The 25,743-nt window shown below is 44.3% G+C and overlaps 1 protein-coding gene across 1 annotated transcript; it reads left to right on the top strand.

Annotated features, from left to right (window-relative positions):
- Positions 1-1,556: 1,556 nt before the first annotated feature.
- Positions 1,557-25,743, top strand: LOC144610095 (acyl-CoA desaturase-like). Its single transcript, XM_078428637.1, has 5 exons — positions 1,557-2,045; positions 2,422-2,552; positions 11,625-11,830; positions 17,607-17,839; positions 22,972-25,743. Exons 1-5 carry the CDS (start codon positions 1,784-1,786, stop codon positions 23,169-23,171), a joined length of 1,032 nt encoding a protein of 343 aa, XP_078284763.1. The 5' UTR covers positions 1,557-1,783; the 3' UTR covers positions 23,172-25,743.

Genomic DNA, 25,743 nt, shown 5'->3' with positions numbered 1-25,743 from the left:
GAGAGTGATCAGCCATGATCGCATTGAATGGCGGTGCTGGCTCGAAGGGCTGAATGGCCTACTCCTGCACCTATTGTCTATTGTCTATTGTCTATAAACCAATTATTTGTATTCCGAGCACAGCATTTACTGGGAATGATATACATTTAAAAGTATTGGTTTCAAAATGCAACTTGCTACCGATACTCCTATAAGATTAGATTACCAGAAATTTCCAAGTATTGGCGAGAATTATCAATAATGGAGAAAGACTGGGACTGAGGTATGTTGTCATTGATAGGACAGTGCCAGGTTTTATGTTGCAAGTTACTGGGCTTTTTCGCGACAAACCACAAACCTGAGACGTGGGGGTGTATCCAAATTTGGTCTCTCGCTGTTAGTTAGAGGGTCCGCCCAGATGATCACATGATGGACGAGGAGGTTACTATCGGATAAAGTGGAGTCAGGCGGCGAGCCAAATAAGAACATGCAGGAACCAGTGACTACAATATGCCTTTGATTGTAAATATCAAAGCGAACAGCAGCGTTTTCTTCAGCCCCCCACCATTCGCCTCACCACATGATGTTGACACATGTATTTAAATCCGTGCTTCATGCAATGCAATTATAAGGCTTTTGGGAGAAGTGGAAGAAATGTAAAAACATATAGTAACTACCATGTGTATAAAGTCACAACCCCATTTTGTGCTTCTCTTGAAAAACAAATATCTCCGCATTATTTAGTCTTTATCGTCAGCACTGATTGTTGTTGACACTTTGCAACCTCTCTGGATTAAAAGCAACTTAGTTTGTATTCTTCCTCTCCTCGGGTCTCTCTGTGGATACATTTATTTGACACAGAGTCATGTGGCTCCAAGTTAAAAACACCACGAAACACACACACTTAGTTTTCTTTAATTGTTTAGTGAATTATAATAGGCTAGAATTAACAGCATCCCAACAAAAGATTATGACTGTGTTATAATAAAAAATTGGGTTTCGAAATTGCTATTTAATGTCGTCGTACATGCATGCTCACGCGGTTTGTAAAGGGGCAACATTTACAATTGTGAATTTTCTAAACGTTTTGTTTTTTAAAGAATAATTAAAAAGGCACAGAGTTTAAAATGACCACGGATTGAAACGTTGAATTGGTGGACACTAGGACCTGCGGGAAATCCTGGCACAATGACCCACATTTTCCTGGGGGTTACTGTAGGCCATTGACTCGCCCGCTCGGGTGATATTTACTTGCCTCCAACCAGAAAGGCGCGTTGTCTTACAAGAAGCAATGTGGAGAGAATTTTTTTTTTTTTTAAATAACGAGGGGCGACGTGAAATTTCTAAAAAAAACCTTTAATTTAAAATGCATTTGTGGCTGCAAATAGCAACGTGAATTGGAAAGGGGGAAAAGTCACTCCACCCTCGTTGAGTGCAGATTTGAGTATTGCGTTGCGCATATATTAGGTATGTAATTGTGTGCGAGTGTTGCAAGCATAACAGGCCACCAATGCATGGCCAATCAGCTCTGGGGTGTGGTGGTGCCAAAGCGGGCTGAACCAATGGATGCCATGTGATCCCGTCTTCCGAAAAGTATCAGCCGGCTGCTTTATTGATCAGCTTCATCCCCCAAACAACACCCACTTACTTGTCCATCAGCATCTCGGAGGCTGCACAGACGAGCACCAGTAACAAACAGCACATCGCATCGCCTCGCCTCGCCGCGCAGCGCCACAGCCCGGTGTTGCTATCAGGAGCCGCGCCTGCAGCCTGCACAGTGACACACACAGTCAGAGCAGTCGCCATGAGCACCGCGACCGGCCGCATCCGCAGCCACAGCCCGGCCGCCGACCCCGACCCCGGCTCCCAGCTCGCCCCCTGCCCCGACTACGTGGACGACCGCCCGCCGGTCGACGACTCCTTCGACACCACCTATGTGGAGAAGAATGCCAAGCCGCCCATGAGGCTGGTGTGGCGGAACATCATCCTAATGGGCGTCCTGCATCTCACCGCCGTCTACGCCCTAACCCTGGTACCGTCGGCCAAGCCTCTGACCTGGCTGTGGGGTAAAGACTAACTCTTATTTTTATTTTTATTTATATTGATATATATATATCTCGCATGCATCATTTCATTTTTTTTCCCCCGCAACCCACGGCGCATGAATATTTGCAACAGTTTGAGGCTAAATAAACATGCGTCACGTCGATTAAACCGGTGCAGTTCGATGCAGTAATGTTAAAAATGAACGTGTTGTGGGTAATCTCAATGGCGCTCGGTTTCGGTATGAAATGCTCGCTGCGTATTAAAGTATTTTGCACTAGTCTTTGTTCTCTCCCTTTGCCCTCAGTGGTGGAAACAAGGTTGCAGTTGTTTTTGTCGAGGCTTTCACTGGCTGCTTCAACTGCGTATTTTTCTCTCTCTCTCTCTCTCCCCCTGCAGCCACCTTATGTTTCCTGCTGAGTGCTCTAGGGGTGACGGCAGGCGCTCACAGGCTCTGGAGTCACCGCACCTACACGGCCGCCACGCCGCTCAGGGTCTTCCTGGCCATTGCCAATTCCATGGCCTTCCAGGTAACAAAAAAAAAAAAAAAAAAAAAAAAAAGTCTTTCAGCTTGTGGACTGTTTGCTTCAATAACCGCAATTGTGAGTTGCAGAGGAGGCGAATATAAATTACGTGCTCTCTCTCTCTCTCTCTCTCTCTCCACCCCTCCTCCTCTCCCTCTCCACACACGAGAGGGGAAACAGACGACAACAGTACATGTGGAACAGTACAACACAGGAAAAGGCCCTTTGGCCCAAAATATCAACACTGAACGTAGGCACAACATTCTGGAGTAACTCAACGGGTCAAGTTAAACTAAACCAGTCTGAAGAAGGGTCTCGACCCGAAACGTCACCCATTCCTTCTCTCCCGGGATGCTGCCTGACCTGCTGAGTTACTCCAACATTTTGTGAATAAGTTAAACTAAACTCTGCCTGCACGTGATCCATGTGCCCAACTAAAAAAAAAACTAAATCCCACTATCTTATCTACATTCACCACCACCCCTGACAGTGTGTTCCAAACACTGTGTATGTGTGTAAAAACTAATAAAACTCTTGCCCTCTATAGCTCCTTTAAATTTCCACCTTCACTCCTTTTACCCCAGGCCTTTATTTCCGCCCTGGGGGAAAAGGTTCTGACTGTCTACCCTATCTATATAAGCCTCTAAAGCGTTATCAAACTCAAACACTCCAGAGAAATGAAGTCAATAAGTACTGGAAACACTCGGGTCGGGCAGCATCTGCAGAAAGAGAAACGGTTGGCCAACAATACATGCCTTTCCACAGGTACTGCTTAATCTGGGTGTTTACAGCATTTTCTGTTTCATTTCAGACTTCCGTTAGTTGCTGAAATTAAAGTTTCAATAATTGGAATCATGTCTGCCTGTCTCGATCATTTGGTTGGTTAATTACTTATAAATTCAATTAAATCTTACAAATTCCACAACATTTTTTTCAACACCAGAATCATAGTGATGAGGGATTTTATTCTGTGTAGGGATGTTTCAATAACTCTTAATTCCTGTTGTTGAGCAGAATCATTTACCCAAGTGAAGTGGCATTAAGCAGGGGTAAAATTAAATTATGATCATCGAGGGTGGTACAGAGACTGCCTCACAGCTCGACTAACCCTACTCCAATCTGTTGTTTTTAGTGGGGAGTTTGTTAATAGACCCTGTAAATGTGTGGGTTTCCTCCAGGTGCTCCAATGTTCACCCACCTCTCAAGGATGGTCTGGCTGGTAGATTAATTATTTATAGTATAGGTGGTTGTTAAGAAGATGGTGGGGGTGGGGGGTGGAATAAGGTGATGAGAACTCTGGAATTTATTGCCACAGAAGGCTGTAGAGGTCAAGTCAATGGATATTTTTAAGATGGAGATTTCATAGATTCTTGATTAGTCCGGGTGTTATCATCATCGGTGGTCACTCGAAGCGAGTATGACTGTCCTCTTCATTAGAAGATGCCTGTGCGTGACTTTGGTTAACGTGGGGAGACTGGTGCACAGACAGCCACCACACGGTCCTTGACAGATCTGAGTCAGGATCCAGTGGCATGGAGTCCAAGACGACCGGGGACCCTTTTCTGCTGCAGCCTTCATCCGCCTTCCCAGCCGTTGTGACGTTCCACTGTCGGGTATCAGGGGTTATGGGGAGAACACTGGAGAATGGGGTTGAGAGAGGAAAATAGATCAGCAATGGCGAAGTAGACTTGATGGGCCGAATGGCCTAGTTCTGCTCCTACAACTTATGAACTGTATGGGCCAAAGTGTGGGATATTGCTAAGAACTGGAGTAGACATGATGGGCAGAATAGCAGCCTTGTGTGTCATGACGAAGGAAGCAATTAGCAGCTAGAGTTCTGAAGCACTGATCCAGCATTGAGTTCAAACCCCACCATTGGCAGCTGAGGGATTTAAATTCAAGTAATTACATTTGTTTTGTTGAGTTGTCTCAGTTATAGTAATCATAAAACTAATGGATTGTGATTTTAAAGCACTATCTGGTTCGCCAAAGTGCTTCAGGGAAAGAAATCTGATTGCCCGGTTTTGGTCTTTTAAGTTTCCGGACCCATGAATGTGGTTGATTCTTGCGGAGGCTGGGGAATGGAGGATACGTGTCTGTCTTGCTAACGATGTCTATGTTCAGTGAATGAATTTTAAAATCTTAAAGCAGTCATTTTATTTTTGCTGTTGTGCTGTTGGATACCATTTGAGCTACATCGTATTTAGAGAAGAGATGAAGTTAGTTTAGTTTGGAGATTACATGTGGAAATGGGCCCTTTGGCCCACCTAGCCCACACCAACCAGCAACCCCCACATATTAACACTATCCCACACACACACCAAGGACAATTTACATTTATACCAAGCCAATTAACCTGTACGTCTTTGGAGTGTGGGAGGAAACAGAAGATCTTGGCGAAAAGCCCACGTGGGTTGTGGGGAGAAACCGTACAGACAGCACCCATAGTCAGAATCAAAAACAATCTCTGGAGCTGTAAGGCAGCAAGTCCACCACTGTTCTGCCCTATGATCCATTTTGTAGTCAACCACATGGGTCGGGGGAAAAAAAAGATGAAATCTTTTCACCAGAGTATTAAGGAGTTTGGAAAGGGTTTAACTAGTATGACATTCAGAGGTTGCGATTTCTCAATGACTCCAGTACCAGTGGATGTGGAAATCGGTTGGAAGAGCAGATAGATGCAGAGGGGAAAGGGCTTCAATTCCTGTGGACTTGGGACATTATGCACTGTCTAGATGGGTTGTAGCTCAACAGGGTTGTGGCTGGGGTTTGTAATGCCATTTAGGAGGTTTAAACTGGGTTGGCAGGGAGGCGAGTCTTGTGTTTTGGAGTCTTCGGGGAAGAGTGGTGAGGCATATTTTAATCCAAGTTTACAAAGCAGAGGAAGCAAAACTTTGTAAATGAACAAGGAAAAAGAATTCTAGCTGCCTGAATGCAAGGAGCATCGTAAAATATGGCACTTTAATTGAGGGTGGATATAGGGAGAGTTTTTTTTAAGCTATGGTTCAGTAATGGCTAAAATAAGGATAGGAAGCTTTGGTCAGATGAGATGGAGGTGTGGCAATATTGACTAAAGAAATGATCACTGACATTATACGGGCATTGTGAAAATAATTGTGTTGAAGAGCAGAAGAACAGTTGTACTGTTGAAGGTAGACACAAAATGCTGGTGTAACTCAGTGGGTCAGGCAGCGTGTCTGGAGAGAAGGAATGGGTGACGTTTTGGGTCGAGACCCTTCTTCAGACGCACTGTTTGTACTGTTGAAGTGTACAATACAATTGTACTGTTGAAGTGCACTGCACAGCCCCAAACAGTATGAGGGGGGAAATGGTGACCAGTGCAAAAGTGCCAGGGCAGTACTAGTGAGAACATTTCAGTTATCCTAATTAACTGGGATGCAGTCAGTGGGGAGGGCAAAGAGAGCACAAAATACATAGATACCACTTGGAATTAATTTTACATCTAGCATGTTTTAAGCCCAACAAAATGGTGGTCTCACCTGATTTATTTTTGTGGAATGTAGCTGGGCAGAAGGATAGACTATTTGTGCATTGGCTTTTTGTGTAGTAATCAAAATGCCATTAGATTTAGCATGGTTATGGAAAAGGACAAATATAGAACGGGAACAAAGACTGGAGGAAGGGTAGTTTTATTAGACCGAAGTGATGTGGTAAAGTTGAACTAGGAACAGCAACTTGAAAGCAAGAGGGTGGTTTTAAGAAGGGGGTTTGAGAGATTGTGGGGGAAACACAGGGGATGTGGGTACAGTTCTTTGAGTATTTTGTGGCAAAAGAGGACAATGGATATCTTGCCATTAAGGCAAAATGATTTCAAAAGATTGGATGCACAAACATGAAAGATGAAATATTAAAGAGTTGGCATTTTAGAAGGTGGACAAATCACAGGCTTGCTTGAAATGTATTCCAGATTGTTTCTTTAAAAGCACAGAAGAAAATTATGGGGCCTTGTCTTTTTTTTCAATCCTCCTTGGCTGCATGTGAGGTGCCAGAGGAGTGTGGGAATGCTCACACTCCCACAGACAAAATGGATAAATAGACAAAATGGATAAATAAGAATTGCATGGCAGTTTCGATTAACTTCACCAATGTTATAGTAGGGAAAAAGAACTGCAGATGCTGGTTTAAATCGAAGGTAGACACAAAATGCTGGAGTAACTCAGCGGGACAGGCAGCATCTCTGGAGAGAAGGAATGGGTGACGTTTCGGGTCGAGACCCTTCTTCAGACTCAGCATCTCTAGAGAAAAGGAATGGGTGAATTTTTGGATCGAGACCCTTCAGAAGAAGGGTCGAGACCTGAACTGTCACCTATTCCTTTTCTCTAGAGATGCTGCCCTACCCACTGAGTTGCTCCAGCATTTTGTGCCTATCTTCTTTATTTAGGAACGCTCAGCTAAATTGGCAATACTCTCTATGGATTTGGGGGGGGGGGGGGGGGGGGTTTATGTCAGACTGGCTGTCTTTTTGAGCAGATAATGGAAAGGACGTTGTGTTCTCTGATTCGCGAATGTTATATTTTCTAATTTTTGGCAAGGCTCCACAGCAGACTGGTTAAATGTTGTAGAATTCCATGGGATGCTGGAGGAGCAACAAAGCAATGTAGAATAATTGGCTTGGGGGAGTAAAAATGACCTTGGAGGCTACAACCACTCTATAAGTTGACTAAATTCACACACAATAAAAGGACATACCTTTAGAAAGGAGATAAGAAGGAATTTATTTAGTCAGAGGTTGATGAATCCGCGGAATTCATTGCCGCAGATGGCTGTGGAGGTCAATGGATTTTTTTTGTCGGCAGATTCTTGCTTAGAAAGGGTGTTATGGGGCGAAGGCAGGAGAATGGGGTTGAGAGGGTAAGATAGATCAGCCATAATTGAATGGCGTAGTAGACTTGATGGGCCGAATGGCATAATTCTGCTCCTAGAACTTATGAACTAAATTCAATATGTTTATGGGATGGTTTACTTTTGTTAACTGAGACGCAGTGCGATGGCAAGGCTTGGTTTCAAGACTGATTAGATCCCAGCTTGAATATCACATATAACTCTGGTCACCACATTATGGGATAGGTGTGACTTTAGGAAACAGTTCAGGAAGGTAGGAAATGAGAAGGCAGAGGAAATTCACCATGATGTCATGGTTCATTGGTGCCATGGGGACACAGCTGATGGGAACTTGAGGTGCATAAAATGGAGGGGAGTCCTAGATACGTCCCTCCCATTGACAACTCTTTCCTTCAGCAAAAAGGATCAAAATCTAGGCAAAGTACATTTTGAAATAATTGAGAGGTTTAGAGGAGGCATAAGGAAAATGTATTTTCTAGCAAAGTGTGGTGGACACTCCCGGTACTGATCTGCAGGGCTGTGGAACTACTGCTGTAAATGAGATCGGGCTATCAACCAGCAGTGTCACGATGGGCCGAATGGCATCCTCCCGTGTCATACTTCCATTCTAATTATTTTTCTGGTTGCTGTGGGGAATTGCACACCTGTAATGTCAACAAAGAAAGCATGTACATACCACAATTCATTATATACCCCTGCTATTCTGCAAAAATACAATCCTGGCTACTAGTAGACACAAAGTGCTGGAGTAACCCTGACATCAGTCTGAAGAAGGGTCTCGACCCGAAATGTCACCCATTCCTTCGCTCCTGAGATGCTGCCTGACCCGCTGAGTTACTCCAGCATTTTAGAAACATAGAAAATAGGTGCAGGAGGAGGCCATTCGGCCCTTTGAGCCAGCACCGCCATTCATTGTGATCATGGCTGATCGTCCACAATCAATAACCCGTGCCTGCCTTCTCTCCATATCCCTTGATTCCCCTAGCCCCTAGAGCTGTATTTAACTCTCTTAAATCTATCCAGTGATTTGGCTTCCACTGTGCAGAGAATTCCACAAATTCACAACTCCCTGGGTGAAAAAGGGGGGGTTTTCTCACCTTTTGTGTCTACCTTTGATTTAAACCAGCATCTGCAGGTTTTTTTTCCCCCTACTAATCCTGGCTACTCTTTGTTTTAAACTTCATTTGGCCTGAAGATGCAACTCCTTTTTGTATTTTCCCTCCAGATCAGGCTCCATTGTCTATGTCTGGAATTTCTCCCCTCGTCCATTTTCCCTCGCTCCTCTCTGTTTACGATGGTGCATAAAACCTAGCTCTGATTTGCACTTTTAGTCACCCATCCTTCTGGGGCACGGTTTTCTTTTGTATATAACATATAACATATAACAACTACAGCATGGAAACAGGCCTGTCCGGCCCTACCAGTCCACGCCGACCATTCTCCCTGACCTAGTCTCATCTACCTGCACTCAGACCATAACCCTCCAATCCCCTCCTATCCATATACCTATCCAATTTACTCTTAAATAATAAAATCGAGCCAGCCTCCACCACTTCCACCGGAAGCCCATTCCATACAGCCACAACCCTCTGAGTAAAGAAGTTCCCCCTCATGTTACCCCTAAACCTTTGTCCCTCAATTCTGAAGCTATGTCCCCTTGTTGGAATCTTCCCCACTCTCAATGGGAAAAGCCTACCCACGTCAACTCTGTCCGTCCCTCTCAAAATTTTAAAAACCTCTATCAAGTCCCCCCTCAACCTTCTACGCTCCAAAGAATAAAGACCCAACCTATTCAACCTCTCTCTGTAGCCTAAGTGCTGAAACCCAGGCAACATTCTAGTAAATCTCCTCTGTACCCTCTCCATTTTGTCGACATCCTTCCTATAATTTGGCGACCAGAACTGCACACCATACTCCAGATTCGGCCTCACCAATGCCCTGTACAATTTCAACATTACATCCCAACTTCTATACTCGATGCTCTGATTTATAAAGGCAAGCATACCAAACGCCTTCTTCACCACCCTATCCACATGAGATTCCACCTTCAGGGAACAATGCACAGTTATTCCCAGATCCCTCTGTTCCACTGCATTCCTCAATTCCCTACCATTTACCCTGTACGTCCTATTTTGATTTGTCCTACCAAAATGCAGCACCTCACACTTATCAGCATTAAACTCCATCTGCCATCTTTCAGCCCACCCTTCCAAAAGGCCCAAGTCTCTCTGTAGACTTTGAAAATCTACCTCACTATCAACTACTCCACCTATCTTAGTATCATCTGCATATTTACTAATCCAATTTGCCACACCATCATCCAGATCATTAATGTAAATGACAAACAACAGTGGACCCAACACAGATCCTTGGGGCACTCCACTAGACACTGGCCTCCAACCTGACATACAATTGTCAACCATTACCCTCTGGTATCTCCCATTCAGCCATTGTTGAATCCATCTTGCAACCTCACTATTAATACCCAACGATTTAACCTTCTTAATCAACCTTCCATGTGGAACCTTGTCAAATGCCTTACTGAAGTCCATATAGACAACATCCACAGCCTTGCCCTTATCAATTTCCCTGGTAACCTCTTCAAAAAATTCAAGAAGATTAGTCAAACATGACCTTCCAGGCACAAATCCATGTTGCAACTTTTTTTTGTTATGTGCCTTGGGGAATTTGAATAGGTTAAAGATGTTGCATAATTTCCAGTTGCTGCTTTGTTTTGTGTGAACAACCAAGTTGAGGTCATTGTCTTTGCACCACGCCACACTTGTGCACATGACAATGAAAATGTTGTGCCCTGGGAATTGTAGTTTAGTTTAGAGATGCAGCGCAGAAGCAGGCCCTTTGGTTCACCGAGTCCGCGAGGACCAGCAATCCCTGCACATTAACACTCCCCTACCCACACACACACACACACGCCAGGGACAATTGATAATTTTACCAAGCCAATTGCCCCACAAACCTGTTTGTCGTTGGAGTGGAAACCGGAACACCCGGCGAAAACCAAACCAACGCAGGTCACGGAGACAGTGCCCATAGTCAGGATCCAACCCGAATCTCTGGCGCTGTGAGGCAGCAATTCTGCTACTGTGTCTCCCTGTGCTTTGTGGGAACTGCACGATATGTTGAGAAAATCCTAAAAGCAGGAAAAATCCACATTTGTTGGAAACCTGAATTAACAGGCAACACCCATCAGGTCAGGAAGCAACTGTGGAGAGAGAGAGAGAGAGAGAGAGAGAGAAGCAGAGGTCGTCATGGGTCATTCTTTCATCGGAGGTTATTCCTGTGATAAGGTGCAGACCCAGATTCTCCTGCTTTCAGAGCTGCCACATTAATGAGCGAATAAGTTGATGCGTGAATGTAGTGTAGAAATCAGCTGTTCGAGAACTAAAACCGAATACTGGAAATAGATGCAAGGAACTGGATTTTGGAAAAGAAAATGGTGTCTGAGTTGGTTTTGGAAAACCTGACTGGTTTTTAGACAATAGACAATAGGTGCAGGAGGAGGCCATTCGGCCCTTCTAGCCAGCACCGCCATTCAATGTGATCATGGCTGATCACTCTCAATCAGTACCCCGTTCCTGCCTTCTCCCCATACCCCCTGACTCCGCTCTCCTTAAGAGCTCTATCTAGCTCTCTCTTGAATGCATTCAGAGAATTGGCCTCCACTGCCTTCTTTTTGGAAAAGAAAATGGTGCCCGAGTAATTTGGTGCACCAGGCAGCATCTCTGAAAGACATGGACAGGTGACCTTTCAGGTCAGGACTCTTCAGGCTGGGGTAGGGTGGAGGAGAAGAGTCCTAACCTGAAGCATTATCTATTTCACTCCACATTTACTGCCTGACTTGCTGAGTTCCTCCAACACTTTTTTTTTTGCTCAAGATTTCTGCACCTGCGGTCTCATGTCTCCAACCCAGTTTATTTTATTATTGTCGTGTCTACTGGGGTACAGTGAAAAAGGCTTTTATTTGCTTGCAATCCAGTCAAGTAAAATACTATACACAATTACAGTCAAGCCGGCCAAAGTCCACAGATAAAAGATAAGGGGTGCAACATTTAGTGCAAGATAAAGTCTAATTAAAGGTCTCCAGCGAGGTGAATGGGAGGCCGGGACTGCAGTCCAGCTGGTGAGAGACTGTTCAGTTGCCTGGTAACAGCTGGGAATAAACTGTCTGACATTTTGTGACTTTTCCCTCTTTAGAACCATATTTATGAATGGGCAAGGGATCACCGCGTTCATCACAAGTTCTCCGAGACGGATGCCGACCCTCACAACGCCACCCGTGGCTTTTTCTTTTCGCATGTGGGTTGGCTCATGGTTCGCAAGCATCCGGATGTGATTGAGAAGGGGAAGAAGCTGGACCTGGCCGACCTGAGGGCAGACCCTGTTGTCATGTTTCAAAAAAAGTTAGTAGCGCATCCTGTTTCTCCACCTAGCTCTAAACGTTCGGTGCTCAGAAACCCGTGTTCCCCACCGAGTCCTGCCTGTGGAATGGCGGTCCCTTCTGTTTGAGTCTCAACCCAGCTTCAAGTGGTCCTAAGGTCCTGGATCAAAGTTTCCGTGAGTTTTGAAAGATGTGGGAATGGGTTTTGGATGAAGACACGAGGACTAGGAGCTTAGACCATGTTAGAGCCAGATAGACAATAGGTGCAGGAGGAGGCCATTCGGCCCTTCGAGCCAGCACTGCCATTCAATGTGATCATGGCTGATCATTCTCAATCAGTACCCCGTTCTTGCCTTCTCCCCATACCCCCTGACTCCGCTATCCTTAAGAGCTCTATCCAGCTCTCTCTTGAATGCATTCAGAGAATTGTCCTCCACTGCCTTCTGAGGCAGAGAATTCCACAGATTCACAACTCTCTGACTGAAAAGGTTTTTCCTCATCTCAGTTCTAGGGGGTGCTTTCTGCTGCAGCTTGTCATAAGATCACAAGTTATAGGGATAGAATTAGGCCATTCGGCCCATCGAGTCTACTCCGCCGTTTAATCACGGCTGATCTCAGTCTCTTAATCCCACTTTCGTGCATTCTCCACATAAACCTTGACATCTGTCCTAATCAAGTCAATCTCTGCCTTAAAAATATCCACTGACTTGGCCTCCACAGCCCACTATGGCATTGAGTTCCACAGATTAACTGCCCTCCGACTAAAGAGGCTCCTCCTCTCCTTTCTAAAAGAGTGCCCTTTAATTCTAAGGCTGAGAACTCTGGTCCTAGACTCTCCCACCCGTGGAAGCATCCTTTCTACTTCCACCCTATCTATGCCTTTCATTATTCTGCAAGTTTCAATGAGATGCACCCCCCATCCCCCTTAACCATCTAAACTCTGGCGAGTGGAGGCCCAGTGCTGTCCAGCCCTCATTGTTTGTTAACCCACTCTTTCCTGGAGCCATTCTCGTAAACCTCTTCTAGACGCTCTCCAGAGCCAGCACATCCTTCCTCAGATATGGCCCTGGTCTAGGATGCCAGGCCTCTGCCACACAATCCTTCTCTCCCGAGATGCTGCCTGACCCGCTGAGTTACTCCAGCATTTTGTGTCTACCTTCGATTTTAAACCAGCATCTGCAGTTGTTGGGTTTTTTTTTTCCTACACACTCTGCCACAGTATTACTGGAATTCCAGTTGTGTGGCAACATTAATTAAATATACGTCACAGTTGGCTAATGTCTAATAACTTGGTCTGGTGAGATGTGAATTGGATGCAGAATATGCCTGAAGAGATGCTGCCTGTCCCACTGAGTTACTCCAGCAGTTTCTGTCGGCCTGACTCAGTGCTGCATTGTTAACCATTCCCAACCCATGTCGCAGGGGGATGATTCTGTTCGTACCCGCAGAGCAGAGTTATTTTAGACTGCTTTTTTTAAAAATCTGTCTTATTTTCCCACTGTGTGAAAAATGCCATTGCAGAACAAAACCAAATGCTATCTAGAACAAAAAAAAGCACAAAATGCAACAGCCACTTCAGGGTTGAATTCAGGCCATTAATAGACATAAAACACGCATTAAAAAGACCAAGCGCTGGAGTAACTCTGCAGGTCAGGCAGCATCACTGGAGAACATGGATAGGTGTCGTTTTGGGTTAGGACTCTTCTATCTTAAACAAAATAGTTTCAATGTTCCTAGTGAGAGCTGCAGTAGACAGGATAGACAATAGGTGCAGGAGTAGGCCATTCGGCCCTTTGAGCCAGCACCGCCATACAATGTGACCATGGCTGATCATCCACAATCAGTACCCCGTTCCTGGTTAAGTTAGATTTTAAACTACATTGTCGAATTGTGAAAGCGGAATTGACGAAACCATTCCAGACAAGGCAGAAAATCTGGATTTATTGCCCGTTTTGGACTTTAGCACCCGTAATGCACTTTGGATCCTTGGAACGGTGAAAACTGGTGAGCAGGAGGAAGCCAGAAAAAAATGTGTGACCCAGTGTTAACTTTATGGTGACTAGAAGGAGCAAGAGCACTCCTTAGCTCCTCTGTACTGAGCCTCTTACTCGCACTGCACCAACTAGTTTTTCTGTTGTGCTACCTTGGAGTGCAGTGAGCTGGGCACCTCCTTGATCCCGAGACCCAGCCCCAAAAGTAGCATAGGCCTTTGTTAGAATTTTATGTACCTTGGCAAGCCAGTTTTTCTAACTCTGCAGCTGTCTGTTGAGGAATACTGAGACTAATTTGAAGCTGTTTAAATTTTGACAATTACAACCATCTTCGGTATATCCATAATGTTTGGGCCAAAGACCACTCATTTATTTATTTGCCTCTGTACTCCACAATTTGAGATTTGTAATAGAAAAATCACGTGTGGTTAAAATGCACATTGTCAGATTTTATTAAAGGGTATTATACATTTTGGTTTCACCATGTAGAAATTACAGCTGTGTTTATACATAGTCCCCCCCATTTCCGGGCACCATAATGTTTGGGACACATGGCTTCACAGGTGTTTGTAATTTCTCCAGGTGTGTTTAATTGCCTCCTTAATGCAGGTATAAGAGAGATCTCAGCACCTAGTCTGTCCTCCAGTCTTTCCATCACCTTTGGAAACTTTTATTGCTGTTTATCAACATGAGGATCAAAGTTGTGCCTATGAAAGTCAAAGAAGCCATTATGAGACTGAGAAACAAGAATAGAACTGTTAGAGACATCAGCCGAACTGTTAGAGACATCAGCCACACCTTAGGGTTACCAAAATCAACTATTTGGAACATTATTAAGAAGAAAGAGAGCACTGGTCAGCTTACTAATCGCAAAGGGACTGGCAGGCCAAGGAAGGCCTCCATAGCTAATGACAGGAGAATTCTCTCTATAACAAAGAAAAATCCCCAAACACCTGTCCGACAGATCAGAAACACCCTTCAGGAGTCAGGTGTGGATTTGTCAATGACCACTGTTCACAGACGACTTCGTGGACAGAAACACGGAGGCTACACTGCAAGATGCAAACCACTGGTTAGCTGCAAAAATAGGATGGCCAGATTACAATTTGCCAAGAAGTACTTAAACGAGCAACCACAGTTCTGGAAAAGGGTCTTATGGACACTTGAGATGAAGATTAACTTGTATCAGAGTGATGGCAAGAGCAAAGTATGGAGGAGAGAAGGAACTGCCCAAGATCCAAAGCATACCACCTCATCTGTGAAACACGGTGGTGGGGGTATTATGGCCTGGGCATGTATGGCTGCTGAAGGTACTGGCTCACTTATCTTCAATGATGATACAACTGCTGATGGCAATAGCATAATGAATTCTGAAGTGTATAGACACATCCTATCTGCTCAAGTTCAAACAAATGCCTCAAAAATCATTGCCCGGTGGTTCATTCTACAGCAAGACAATAATCCCAAACATACTGCTAAAGCAACAAAGGAGTTTTTCAAAGCTAAAAAAATGGTAAATTCTTGAGTGGCCAAGTCAATCGCCTGATCTGAACCCAATTGAGCATGCCTTTTATATTCTGAAGAGAAAACTGAAGGGGACTAGCCCCCAAAACAAGCATAAGCTAAAGATGGCTGCAATACAGGCCTGGCAGAGCATCACCAGAGAAGACACCCAGCAACTGGTGATGTCCATGAATCGCAGACTTCAAGCAGTCATTGCATGCAAAGGATATGCAACAAATACTAAACATGACTACTTTCATTTACATTGCATTGCTGTGTCCCAAACATTATGGTGCCCTGAAATGGGGGAGACTATCTATAAACACTGCTGTAATTTCTACATGGTGAAACCAAAATGTATAAAAATGGCTTTTGTCAGATTTTAATGATGTGCACTTTAACCACATGTGATTTATTATTTTTTTCTATTCCAAATCTAAAATTGTGGGTTACGGAGGCAAATAAATAATTGATGTGTCTTTGTCCCAAACATTATGGAGGGCACTGTACAGAAGGAGAGGAGGCCCTTCGGCCCACAATGTCTGTGCAGAGCATGATGCCAAGATAAACTAATCTCATCTGCCTGCATGTGATGCATATTCTTCCATTCTCTGAATATCCATGTGCCCATCTAAAAAGCCTCTTAAATATCACTGTTGTATCGTCAATGTACCATAAGCACAATTCAGTTTGTTTTTCTGCGTTATATTCTTAATTTGAGTCCACGAGGGAAGTATTTACTGTCCCACCTTAGTTAATCTTCGAAGATGCTGGCAAATATCTTGTAGCTGCCAATAAAGTTTCATTTGAATGCAATTCAATTCAGTATATCCCAGATCATGCAGCTTATGTTGCGGCCAACTTATGCATTGCAAGAGAGTACATGTAGCAAAGTGGATCCAATTATTGGTATCTATTGGGTTTACTCCCTAACCTATCATCGGAGATGAAACCCCATGTTTTTTTGGATCCTTGCATCTTGTTTAGAGATACAGCGCGATCCTACACACACTTGAAACAATTTACAACTATACCAGGTCAATTAAGCTGCAAACCTATAAGCATTTGAAGTGTGGGTGGAAACTGGAGATCCTGGGGAAAACCCAAGCAGGTCAAGGGAAGAAGGTACAAACTCCATACAGACAGCACCCATAGTCAGGATCAAACTCGGCTGTATGGCACCAACTCTGCCTCGCCACCAAGCCGTGCTGTTGAAAGGGTTTGAGTCATAATATTTTGTCCAAATATCAACCTTCAACAATGCAGTGCTCTGTTTAACTGTTGCCTAGGTTTGGATCTTGGACCATTTTGAGTGGGGTTTGAACAACTTCCTCCCTCTAGCTTCTAAATGAGCCTGGCAACGTTGAGTTAACCGAGAGTCTGACTGGAAGTCATTGTAAACCACGACTAAATGTGTCTTTGAAACAATCCAACAGCTCCACTCTTGCTTGTGCTTAAGCCGAGTCTTTAGTTTGGAGCTTAGTTGAGTGATGCAGCATGGAAATGGGTCCTTTGGCCCACTGAGTCCATGCTGACCAGTGATTACCTGTTAGACAATAGACAATGTTCTAATTGTTCACATTGGTTCTGTTGCCACTCTTTTGCATCCATTCTCTACACAGCAGGGGGACTATAGGTGCCAATTAACCTGTGGGGAAAACCCACAGGGTCACATGGAGGATGTGGAAACTCCACACAGACAGCTCCCGAGGTCGGGATCGAACCTGGGTCCCTAGCGCTGTGAGGCAGAGGTCTATCAGTCTGTGATGACCCTAATGAAATAAAAAAAACTTGGCTTGCTATTATAACTGCTACATTTTATCAGCTTCCAACTCAGTGGGTATAAAGTGGAGCAACTTGTTAGCAGATGTTACAATTGACGAACCAAACAATTACTTAAATATCAGATTTAGATCGGGACATGTGAAATGTCTTCATACATAGGGGTGTGAGATTGATATGCCAGAGACCCAGGATCGAGCCTGACTACGGGTGTACACGTTCTTCCCCGTGACTGCCTGGGTTTTCTCTGGGTGCTCTGGTTTTCTCTCACAGCCAAAGATATGTATGTTTGTAGGTTAATTGGCTTCTGTAAAATTGTGCCCAGTGTGTGGGGTAGAACTAGCATATGGGTCGGTGTGGAATCGGTGGGCCAAACGGCCTCTTTCCGCACTGTGTCTCTAAACTAAAATTCACAAGTGGCCGCGAGTCCAAGGTTTAATGAAAATGGTTCCTGGGACTGTAATTTAAAACACTCGTAATGTGTTTCTCTGCCCTTGTAACAAACGCCTTCCTCTTTTCCAGGTACTATAAACCCTCTGTAGTGCTACTGTGTTTCGTGCTGCCGACATTTGTGCCCTGGTATTTCTGGGGCGAGTTGTTTTGGACTTCCTACTTCCTGGCTGCCATCCTGAGATACACGTTGGTGCTGAATGCCACCTGGCTGGTAAACAGCGCAGCCCACATGTTCGGTAACAAGCCCTACGACATAACAATTAACCCTCGGGAGAACAGATTTGTCGCATTTGGAGCAATAGGTAAGAAGCCCGACTCTGCATTGATCGGGCAACCCTGCCTCCATTTCCAGTTTAATCCAGCTTATCTTTTAGATCTTTGCAATTTCAGTTGCTGCCCAAATCTGCTTGGCTTGGAATTTATTGTCAACGACAAAGTGTTTATTTAGCATCTTTAATACTTGACAATCTAATGGACTGGTGCATTATAATCCGGCATTGTTTTTAACTTTGCAACCCAAGCTTTTGTCTTTTTGCCCAGCTTTCATTAATTTGTTCTATGTACCTTTTCATTATCTCTTGGTTCCCTCTCTCCTGACGCTCAGTCTGAAGAAGGGTCTCGACCCGAAACGTCACCCATTTCTCTTCTCCATAGATGCTGCCTGACATGCTGAGTTACTACAGCTTTTTGTGTCTTATCTTTGGTGTAAATCAGCATTTGCAGTTCCTTCCTTCACATGTGTTGGTAGATGTGACCAGAGGTTGGTTTTGAAGATGAATCATGAAGGATGGTGGGGGAGTGTACAGCAGAAATTGTGCAGGGCTGAACATTGGAAGTTGGAAACAATAAAAGGGGATTGTAGGGCAAATACGAATGCATGAGCTGCCAGAAATGGAGGTCTGGGCATTGGAGGTACCAGGATTGGTATGCATGAGGACGTGGAGGGACAATTTTAAAATGTGACATTACCTGAGAACAGACCCCTGGTCGACTGGTGAGAAGGATTGATGGGTGAACAGGCCGTTCGTTGTGTGTAACTAAGCTGCAGTGTTTTGGATGAGCTCCAGTTTGGAGATGTTTATGTTGGGAGTGTGTTGGAATAATTGCAGTGCAAGGCCGTTGTGCAATGAACCTAGACCTCTGTGGTCAGGTTGCTAACAGGACAATGAGTACTGTCTGCAGTCTCCTTGAGAATCAAGCCTTGTGCTTTCCTTTATCACATTGTAGCTGGATTCAAAACCTTTGCCTTGAGTTATTGGGTGAAAGGTGAACATGCCTGTAGCTGTGGGGGAACAAAAGTAATGAGATGTCACTATATATCCTGTTTGAAGGTTGTTTGACCGATACAATGGAGTACTGAACAGTTATTTTGTTGTTCTCGTTCTTTCCACTATTTGTATTCCCTACTGAGGAAAGATCTGCATAAATATTCCCTCGGCCCCTAACGTAACACAGCAAATCTATGGAAGATTCAGCTCTTTGCATCTGAAATTGTTTGTTTGACTTTGGTCTCTTGATCAATTTAACAGGCACATGTTTCTCCTCCAGGGAACCGTACCCATGGCCAGAAACGATACAAATCTTTTGTTTTGGGTTTATATGGGAGAATATTTCTTTTAAGTCGGCTCAATTGAACTCTGCTAATTGGGGAAACTGTCAATAACAGTTCAACCTTGCCCCACCCCAGCCTAACACTGAAAAACCGCCACGATTTGTTGACTATCTTTCCCTTGGCTTCATGCTTCATAAGGCCCTTCACGCAGGTGCAGTTGGGCCAGATTTAATGCTCACCCACGTTAGAAAGCGTCAAGTTACAGGAAGCTTCAAACTTGGCAGAGCTAGATTTTTGAAGGCTTAAGTTTTGGTGATGCATTCGAAGTTTAGGGATAATTGTCGTGCTACCAATAATGACAACGCAATAATTGTCGTCGTGCCAGATTTATTTGTAATGAGGGAATGAAAGGTAGCATTGGTTGATGGGGCTTGACAACGGAAGAGCACTATCCGCCCATCTTGTGGATCAGTCTCAATATTTGTGCTGAGAAATTATTAACCTTCAGCCATTTAACTGGCTCTGAACTGTATACGTATCCGAGCAGCCTCAAGGCCACTTTGGTTATCACTTAGCTGCACTGTTATTGCAGCTGACAGTTGTTGCTGACAAAATCAACTCCATTTCATACAAATGCAAAGAACTTTACATAATAAAGAGGCACAATGCTGGGGTAACTCGGCATGTCAGGGAGTATCTCTGGAGAACTGGAATGGGTGATGTTTTGAGTCGGAACCCTTCATTTCTTTCATAATGTGTGTTGTAAAGCATGTGGGTAGTGGTTTAGGTTGTGTTTTCAAATATAAAAGATGGTGTGTGTGTGTGTGTCCCCCAAGGAAAACACCTAGTTCGTGAGCTTTAGTCTATGCTGTGAGAAACAAATCTTGTTTGGGATTGCAGGGAATACATTGTGGGTAGGCAGTTGACAAAGCACTGTCATCTGGTTAAGGGTGGGTTAGGTTAGGTCATGGTCATGTGTGTGCTGCTGAACACGGTAGAGTAATGGATACAAGGCTGTTACCAGTGGTTTCACTGGTCTTGACTCCCAATGTTACATGGGGCATGAGAGCGGGCCTGTTATAAGCAATAATACAATTCAAAATGTTGGAAATGGTTCATAAGAGATAGGAGCAGAATTAGGCCATTCGGCCCATCAAGTCTACTCCGCCATTCAATCGTGGCTGATCTATCTTTCCCTCCTAACCCCATTCTCCTGCCTCCTCCCCATAACCTTTGACACCCACACCCTGACTTTGCCCCCACAGCTTTCTGTGGCAAAGAATTCCACAGATTCACCACCCTTACAAATACTTGCATTGGGCAGCATCTGGGAAGTGAAATTGAGCTTAGGTTGTGGCGACATGGCTAGTAGGGCTTGTGCTGGGGAAGCGATGTTCGGATCATAGTTCTGATGTCTGACACATTAGCTGTTTCTCTCTCCACAAATGCAACCTGATATGTCGAGTATTTTCAACTTCCACGATATTTTGTTGTTAAAAGCAACATTTATCAATTGGAAAGTCGCACCGTGCTCGAGCAGCTAACTCAGTGGCTTGCGCAATATCCCTGGAGAACATGGTTACGTGGTCACGTTTCGAGTAGGAACCTTTATTCAGGCTAAAATAACTCCTGACCTGAAATGTCTCTTATCCATGTTCTCCAAGGTAGCTGCCTGACTCGCTGAGTTACTCCAACCTTTTTTCTTTCCTTGACAAACCAGCATCTGCAGTTCCTTGCTTCTACATTCTTAATTGAAATTGAAAATTCTACTTTTGTAGGAGTATCGTAACTATACTGCATGGTAACTGGGGCCCATCAGCCTGCCACATCCATTTTGACCCACCTACAGAGGTACAGTCCCACATTGTCCTTCAGTGGGACTGTACCCTTTCGTGGCTTGCCTATAACAAATGGTTTGTGTCTGATTCAACCACCTCTGTTCTGCCACTGTTGTTCCAGACATCAACAGCTTGGAGTAAATAAAAGTTCTTGCCCCTTCTACCATCTTTTGAAGTCTCCGTTCTCCCCTTCCACCAATGCTCTTGTGTTTTATACCACTACCATGCGAAAAGGCTTTAACTCTGTCCTATCTCAACTCTGTTGTATAATTTTATGCACCGCTATCAGCACCCTTGGCCTCTGTCTCCCGAAGGAAAACAAACCCAGCCTGTCCACTCTCCCACTAAGCTCCACTAAACCAGGCAGCATTCTCGTGATCTTCTGCATAAATCAGCAACTTTTAAAAAATGGGTTAACTGCATCTTATCTGACCACAGAACTGCCTTTTGTTGACCAATGCCCTACTCAAAATAGGTTTTATGGTACATCTTACAGGAAGGAGGAATGGGTGTTTGGGTGATAGTGGAACCAGAAGCTAACTTTGGAGTCAAATTATGGATGAAATAGTGTGTGATATCCCACAAATTCAGTTGAAAGTGGAGTAATTGTGAGGAAGCCGGGTGTTTAAATGGTCCATGAAGGGTGTTTTGAATGAGGTTTAGTCTTGGGGTGGCACCTGCATCAATCTTGTACAGCGTCAATTAACAAAGAGGAAATAGTGCATGCCAGAGTGCACGCTTCAGGGGAGGTTCAACTTCATGCAGAGGTTAATGCGTGAATTGAGGCTGGAACTGCCGCCATGAGAACAAGGAGCAGTGCTTACAGTCGCAATCGGCACTTGTCAATGGATCAATCTACAAACTTCAGTTTAGTTTAGAGATACAGCATGGAAACGGGCCATTTGGCCCAGGGAGTCCATGCCGACCAGCGATCCCTGTGCACTAGCACCATCCTACACACTGGGGACAATTAACAATTATTTTTTACCGAAGCCAAAATAACCGACAAGCCTGTACGTCTTTGGAGTATGGGAGGAAATCATAGCACCCGGGGAAACCCCACGCTGGTCACTGGGAGAACGTACAAACTCTGTACGGACAGCACCCGTAGTCAGGATTGAACCCGGGTCTCTGGCGCTGTAAGGCAGCAACTCTACCACTGCACCACCCTTTACTTTGCATTCAGAAAGTAGCTAGCTAGCGTTCTGCTCAGGGGTTATGTTGGTGGATTTGCTTTTCTGATGGCTCTGGGCCCAGTGCTGGGTGTGGACAATAGACTGCCAGCACTGCAGCTGAAAAGTGGCAATGTCTCCATTTGGTGAAAAATGGAGATATTAAATAGCAGTTTAGTGAGGTTACACAAGATGGGGGGTTTTTTTACGATAGTATTTCAATTAATTTATTTTATTTGTACATTGTTTCAGGTATGTTACACTGTTGTAAGTAAGAATGTAATTGTTCCATTGTTGGTACATGTGACAATTAAACACTTGACTGGAGGTGTAGCAGATATTGATTTATACCAAAGATAGACACAAAATGCTGGAGTAACTCAGTGTCTCTGCATCTCTGGAGAAAAAGGGTGACTTTTCAGGTCTGAAGTAGGGTCGGTCATAAGGAATAGGAGTGGGGAATTAGGCCATTCGGCCCAACAAGTCCACTCTGCCAGTCAATCATGGCTGATCTATCTCTCCCTCTTAACCTCATTATCCTGCCTTCTCCCCATTACCTCTAACACCTGTACTAATCAAGAATCTATCTCTGCCTTAAAAATATCCACTGACTTGGTCTCAACAGCCTTCTGTGGCACAGAATTCGCCAACTTCTCACTGAAGATCTCGATGCAAAACGTCACCCATCCTTTTTTTCCCTCCAGAGATGCTGCCTGACCTGCTGAGTTACTCCAGTACTTTGTGTCCACTCTTGCCTGGAGGGCTGGGTATTCTGTTGATGACGGGGTTGCTGTTATTTTGGTTAAATATCTGGGTTCCCCCTTGTTGCTGGTAAATGGATGCTGAGAATTTCTCCCCTCGTGCTTTTTCAGGTGAAGGATTCCACAACTACCATCACACGTTCCCGTACGACTACTCGACCAGCGAGTACGGCTGGAGAGGAAACATCACCACCTGTTTCATCGACTTGGCGTGTTGGCTCGGGCTGGCCAGTAACTGTAAGGTAGCCTCGCATGAGGTAATCATGGCCCGCAGGAGGAGAACTGGAGACGGCAGCATCAGAAGTGGCTGAGTGCTCCTGAGTGAGCCGACTGTCAACGTACACTGTTGCTCCCCAAAATAGCCAAAGACTCCACCAGTCACGAAGGCAGTTTTGTCAGCAGTTTTGATTTTTAAGGTGGAATCCTTTTTAAGAAGTCTCCTCTGTCCACATTACCAGTAAACTGATGAAAGATTTGAGAATAGCAGGCAGCTTTAAATATAACAATTGTGCTTCATTGTTGATAGTAGACAGCAGGTTCTTGCTGAATTTTGGAATTGACACCTTACTGAATGGTAATCTTTGGGGCATCAGGTACATTGCTTGCCTCTCCAGACCTGTTTAGTAGCAGTGTTAGCTCCCTGCACCCATCCATTCTTACCTCTGCTTCAAAGATTCCCTGCAGGGGTAAAGATTTTGCATTAAAGGATTCCACCTTAACACTCAGCGCAGCCAGGTGCAAGAGATACAAAAATTAAAGAGAAAAAAATACTGGATCAGAGGGAAGTGCTTTTTGTAAATATTTGGCAGAGTAAGCCAACGTCAATGATACGGAAATGATTTTGATTGAGATGACCATGCCTCTCAAATTCTGGCGACTCCCAGTCCTTTCAAAGGTTGATGGCATGCCATTCATTGCCATCTATTATGCATTTCAAGTATGTGATCTCCAGAACCGTGCAGTATATCACTTTTGCCCATTGCCTTTTGTAATAAGTTGGATTTTAAGTTTGTATTTGTTAACTGTGTTCATTAGCTGTAGATCATTAGCCACACTCCTATTTATTTTGTCTGCATTTGAGTTGCGTATTGGCCTTGAGACCACTCAACAGTTCCAACACCTCACACTCTAACCCTGATCCATCCCAAGCTCGCCAGTACTATTTTTTTTCTCGCCCGATGAAAGCAAATGCCGAGTGACTAACTATTGACCATCAAGCATTTGACACTACTGCATTTCCCCCATTCTCCCCTCCACTTCAATTTCTTGTTAACCTACGTAACAGTTCTAACATAAACTGAAATCCAGGGTCTAGCCTCCTTTAAGGGGGAGGGGAAGAATTGAGCTTTGGCACACATTGTGCTCTGTACACTATTGGACATTGAATGATAGACAGTTTGCACCAAATGTTTGTAAGCGTGAGAATCTACCTGCACCAAACACAATCTTTGTTTCTAATACTCAGTGTATCAATGTACAGGTTTGCCTGTGGAATTTTTCTGGAGGTGGAACTTTAGATGGTCAGGAATGTACTGTATATGAATTTTCCTTTGGAAGATGCTTTGTTCTGATATTTTTTTTCCCAGTCTTTGAATTTCCTTTGGTGTAAGGTGTACTTTGTATTTTGTGTGACTGAATGTTGTGCTTCAATAACCATGCTGAAAGTAAATAGTAATATAATTAAACACTATATTAAAACAAAAATCTCTCGCTGTTGAAGTTGTCCCGGGTCGCCAGGGCTGATTAAAGTTCCCCAAAGCAGCTGGGAAGTTCAGGAGTCTGGGAACCCAAAACGTCATGCATCCCATGTCCTCCAGAGATGCTGCCTGACCCGCTGAGTTACTCCAGCACTTTGTGCCCTTTGCTCCTGGAACCAGCTTGTTGCACAGCCTTGCTCCAGAAACAGCAGCTCCTGCATAACTTCCCACAGTACAAATTGATCTCCAGCGAATACAAACCAGGCTGGATATGGCCCGGAAAATGCTTTTTTTCTCCTTCTCTCTCTCCATGGTCTCGGGTGTCTCATAAATTGGCAATTGAGATGTCTGTTTGCCCTCCATGGGGAGCGGCAACAGCATTTGGGTGATTTGATTCTAATCTTGGTCATGAGTTGACCCCAAATGGGTTTAATTGATGGCTCGGAGGATTAAAGCAAATTGAACCGCTGCTGAAAGGGACCTGACTCTTGCAATGGTCAATGCCACAGATATTCCATTACTGTTTTGAAATTTATTGCAAATTGAACTTTTATTTCAAACTGACCTCACCTGCTAGGGGTGAGACCTCTGCCCTTTATCCACCTGCCCCTCAGGCAGCTGCGGACGTGCTTAGTTTTACGCAGATCAGATAACTTGCCCGAGTCGGGACCTGCGTTGTACCGCTGATGTTTGCTGTTATCCCCCCCCTAATGTGAATGCCACCCACCCGATCACATAACAATCAAAACATTCCTTTCACCTACAACCTTAATGATTCAGCTGGGGAGGAATGAGATGAGAAGGTTTGACACCAAGTCACAGATGAGTGGGAGGTGCCAGTCTAATTTATTTGATGAAATCCCTGCATCCCACCAGAATATCGGCCGTGGGTTTGCAGGTGTCCAAGTCTATTAAACCATGGGACAGAACCCCAACTTGCCTTTTGCTTGATGTATGTACTTAACAAGAACTTGAAGAACAGCTAACCATCTCGCTGATCCGCAAGTCTGAGCAGACTAGTCTGCTTTATTAAAGTCAATGTCCCAATAGTGTGGCAATCTCCTGTTCACCAACACTGTAGTCTGGAACCTGCTGTGAATCATGTTATTGTGTAGATCTTTATGCACTTGTACCAGTGCCACTTGTTCCTATTTTAACAGAGGCAATATTTAAAATAAACAATTTA

The sequence above is a fragment of the Rhinoraja longicauda genome, chromosome 35 (assembly GCF_053455715.1).
Source record: "Rhinoraja longicauda isolate Sanriku21f chromosome 35, sRhiLon1.1, whole genome shotgun sequence".
NCBI lineage: Eukaryota > Metazoa > Chordata > Chondrichthyes > Rajiformes > Arhynchobatidae > Rhinoraja > Rhinoraja longicauda.
This window is presented reverse-complemented; position numbering and strand designations above follow the sequence as displayed.

Excerpts from the sequence above, each read along its gene's own strand:
- LOC144610095 (XM_078428637.1), top strand. The coding sequence starts at position 1,784 with ATGAGCACCGCGACCGGCCGCATCCGCAGCCACAGCCCGGCCGCCGAC. Across the intron at positions 2,046-2,421 it reads GCCTCTGACCTGGCTGTGGG|CCACCTTATGTTTCCTGCTG; the intron begins GTAAAGACTAAC and ends CTCCCCCTGCAG. Across the intron at positions 2,553-11,624 it reads CCAATTCCATGGCCTTCCAG|AACCATATTTATGAATGGGC; the intron begins GTAACAAAAAAA and ends TTCCCTCTTTAG.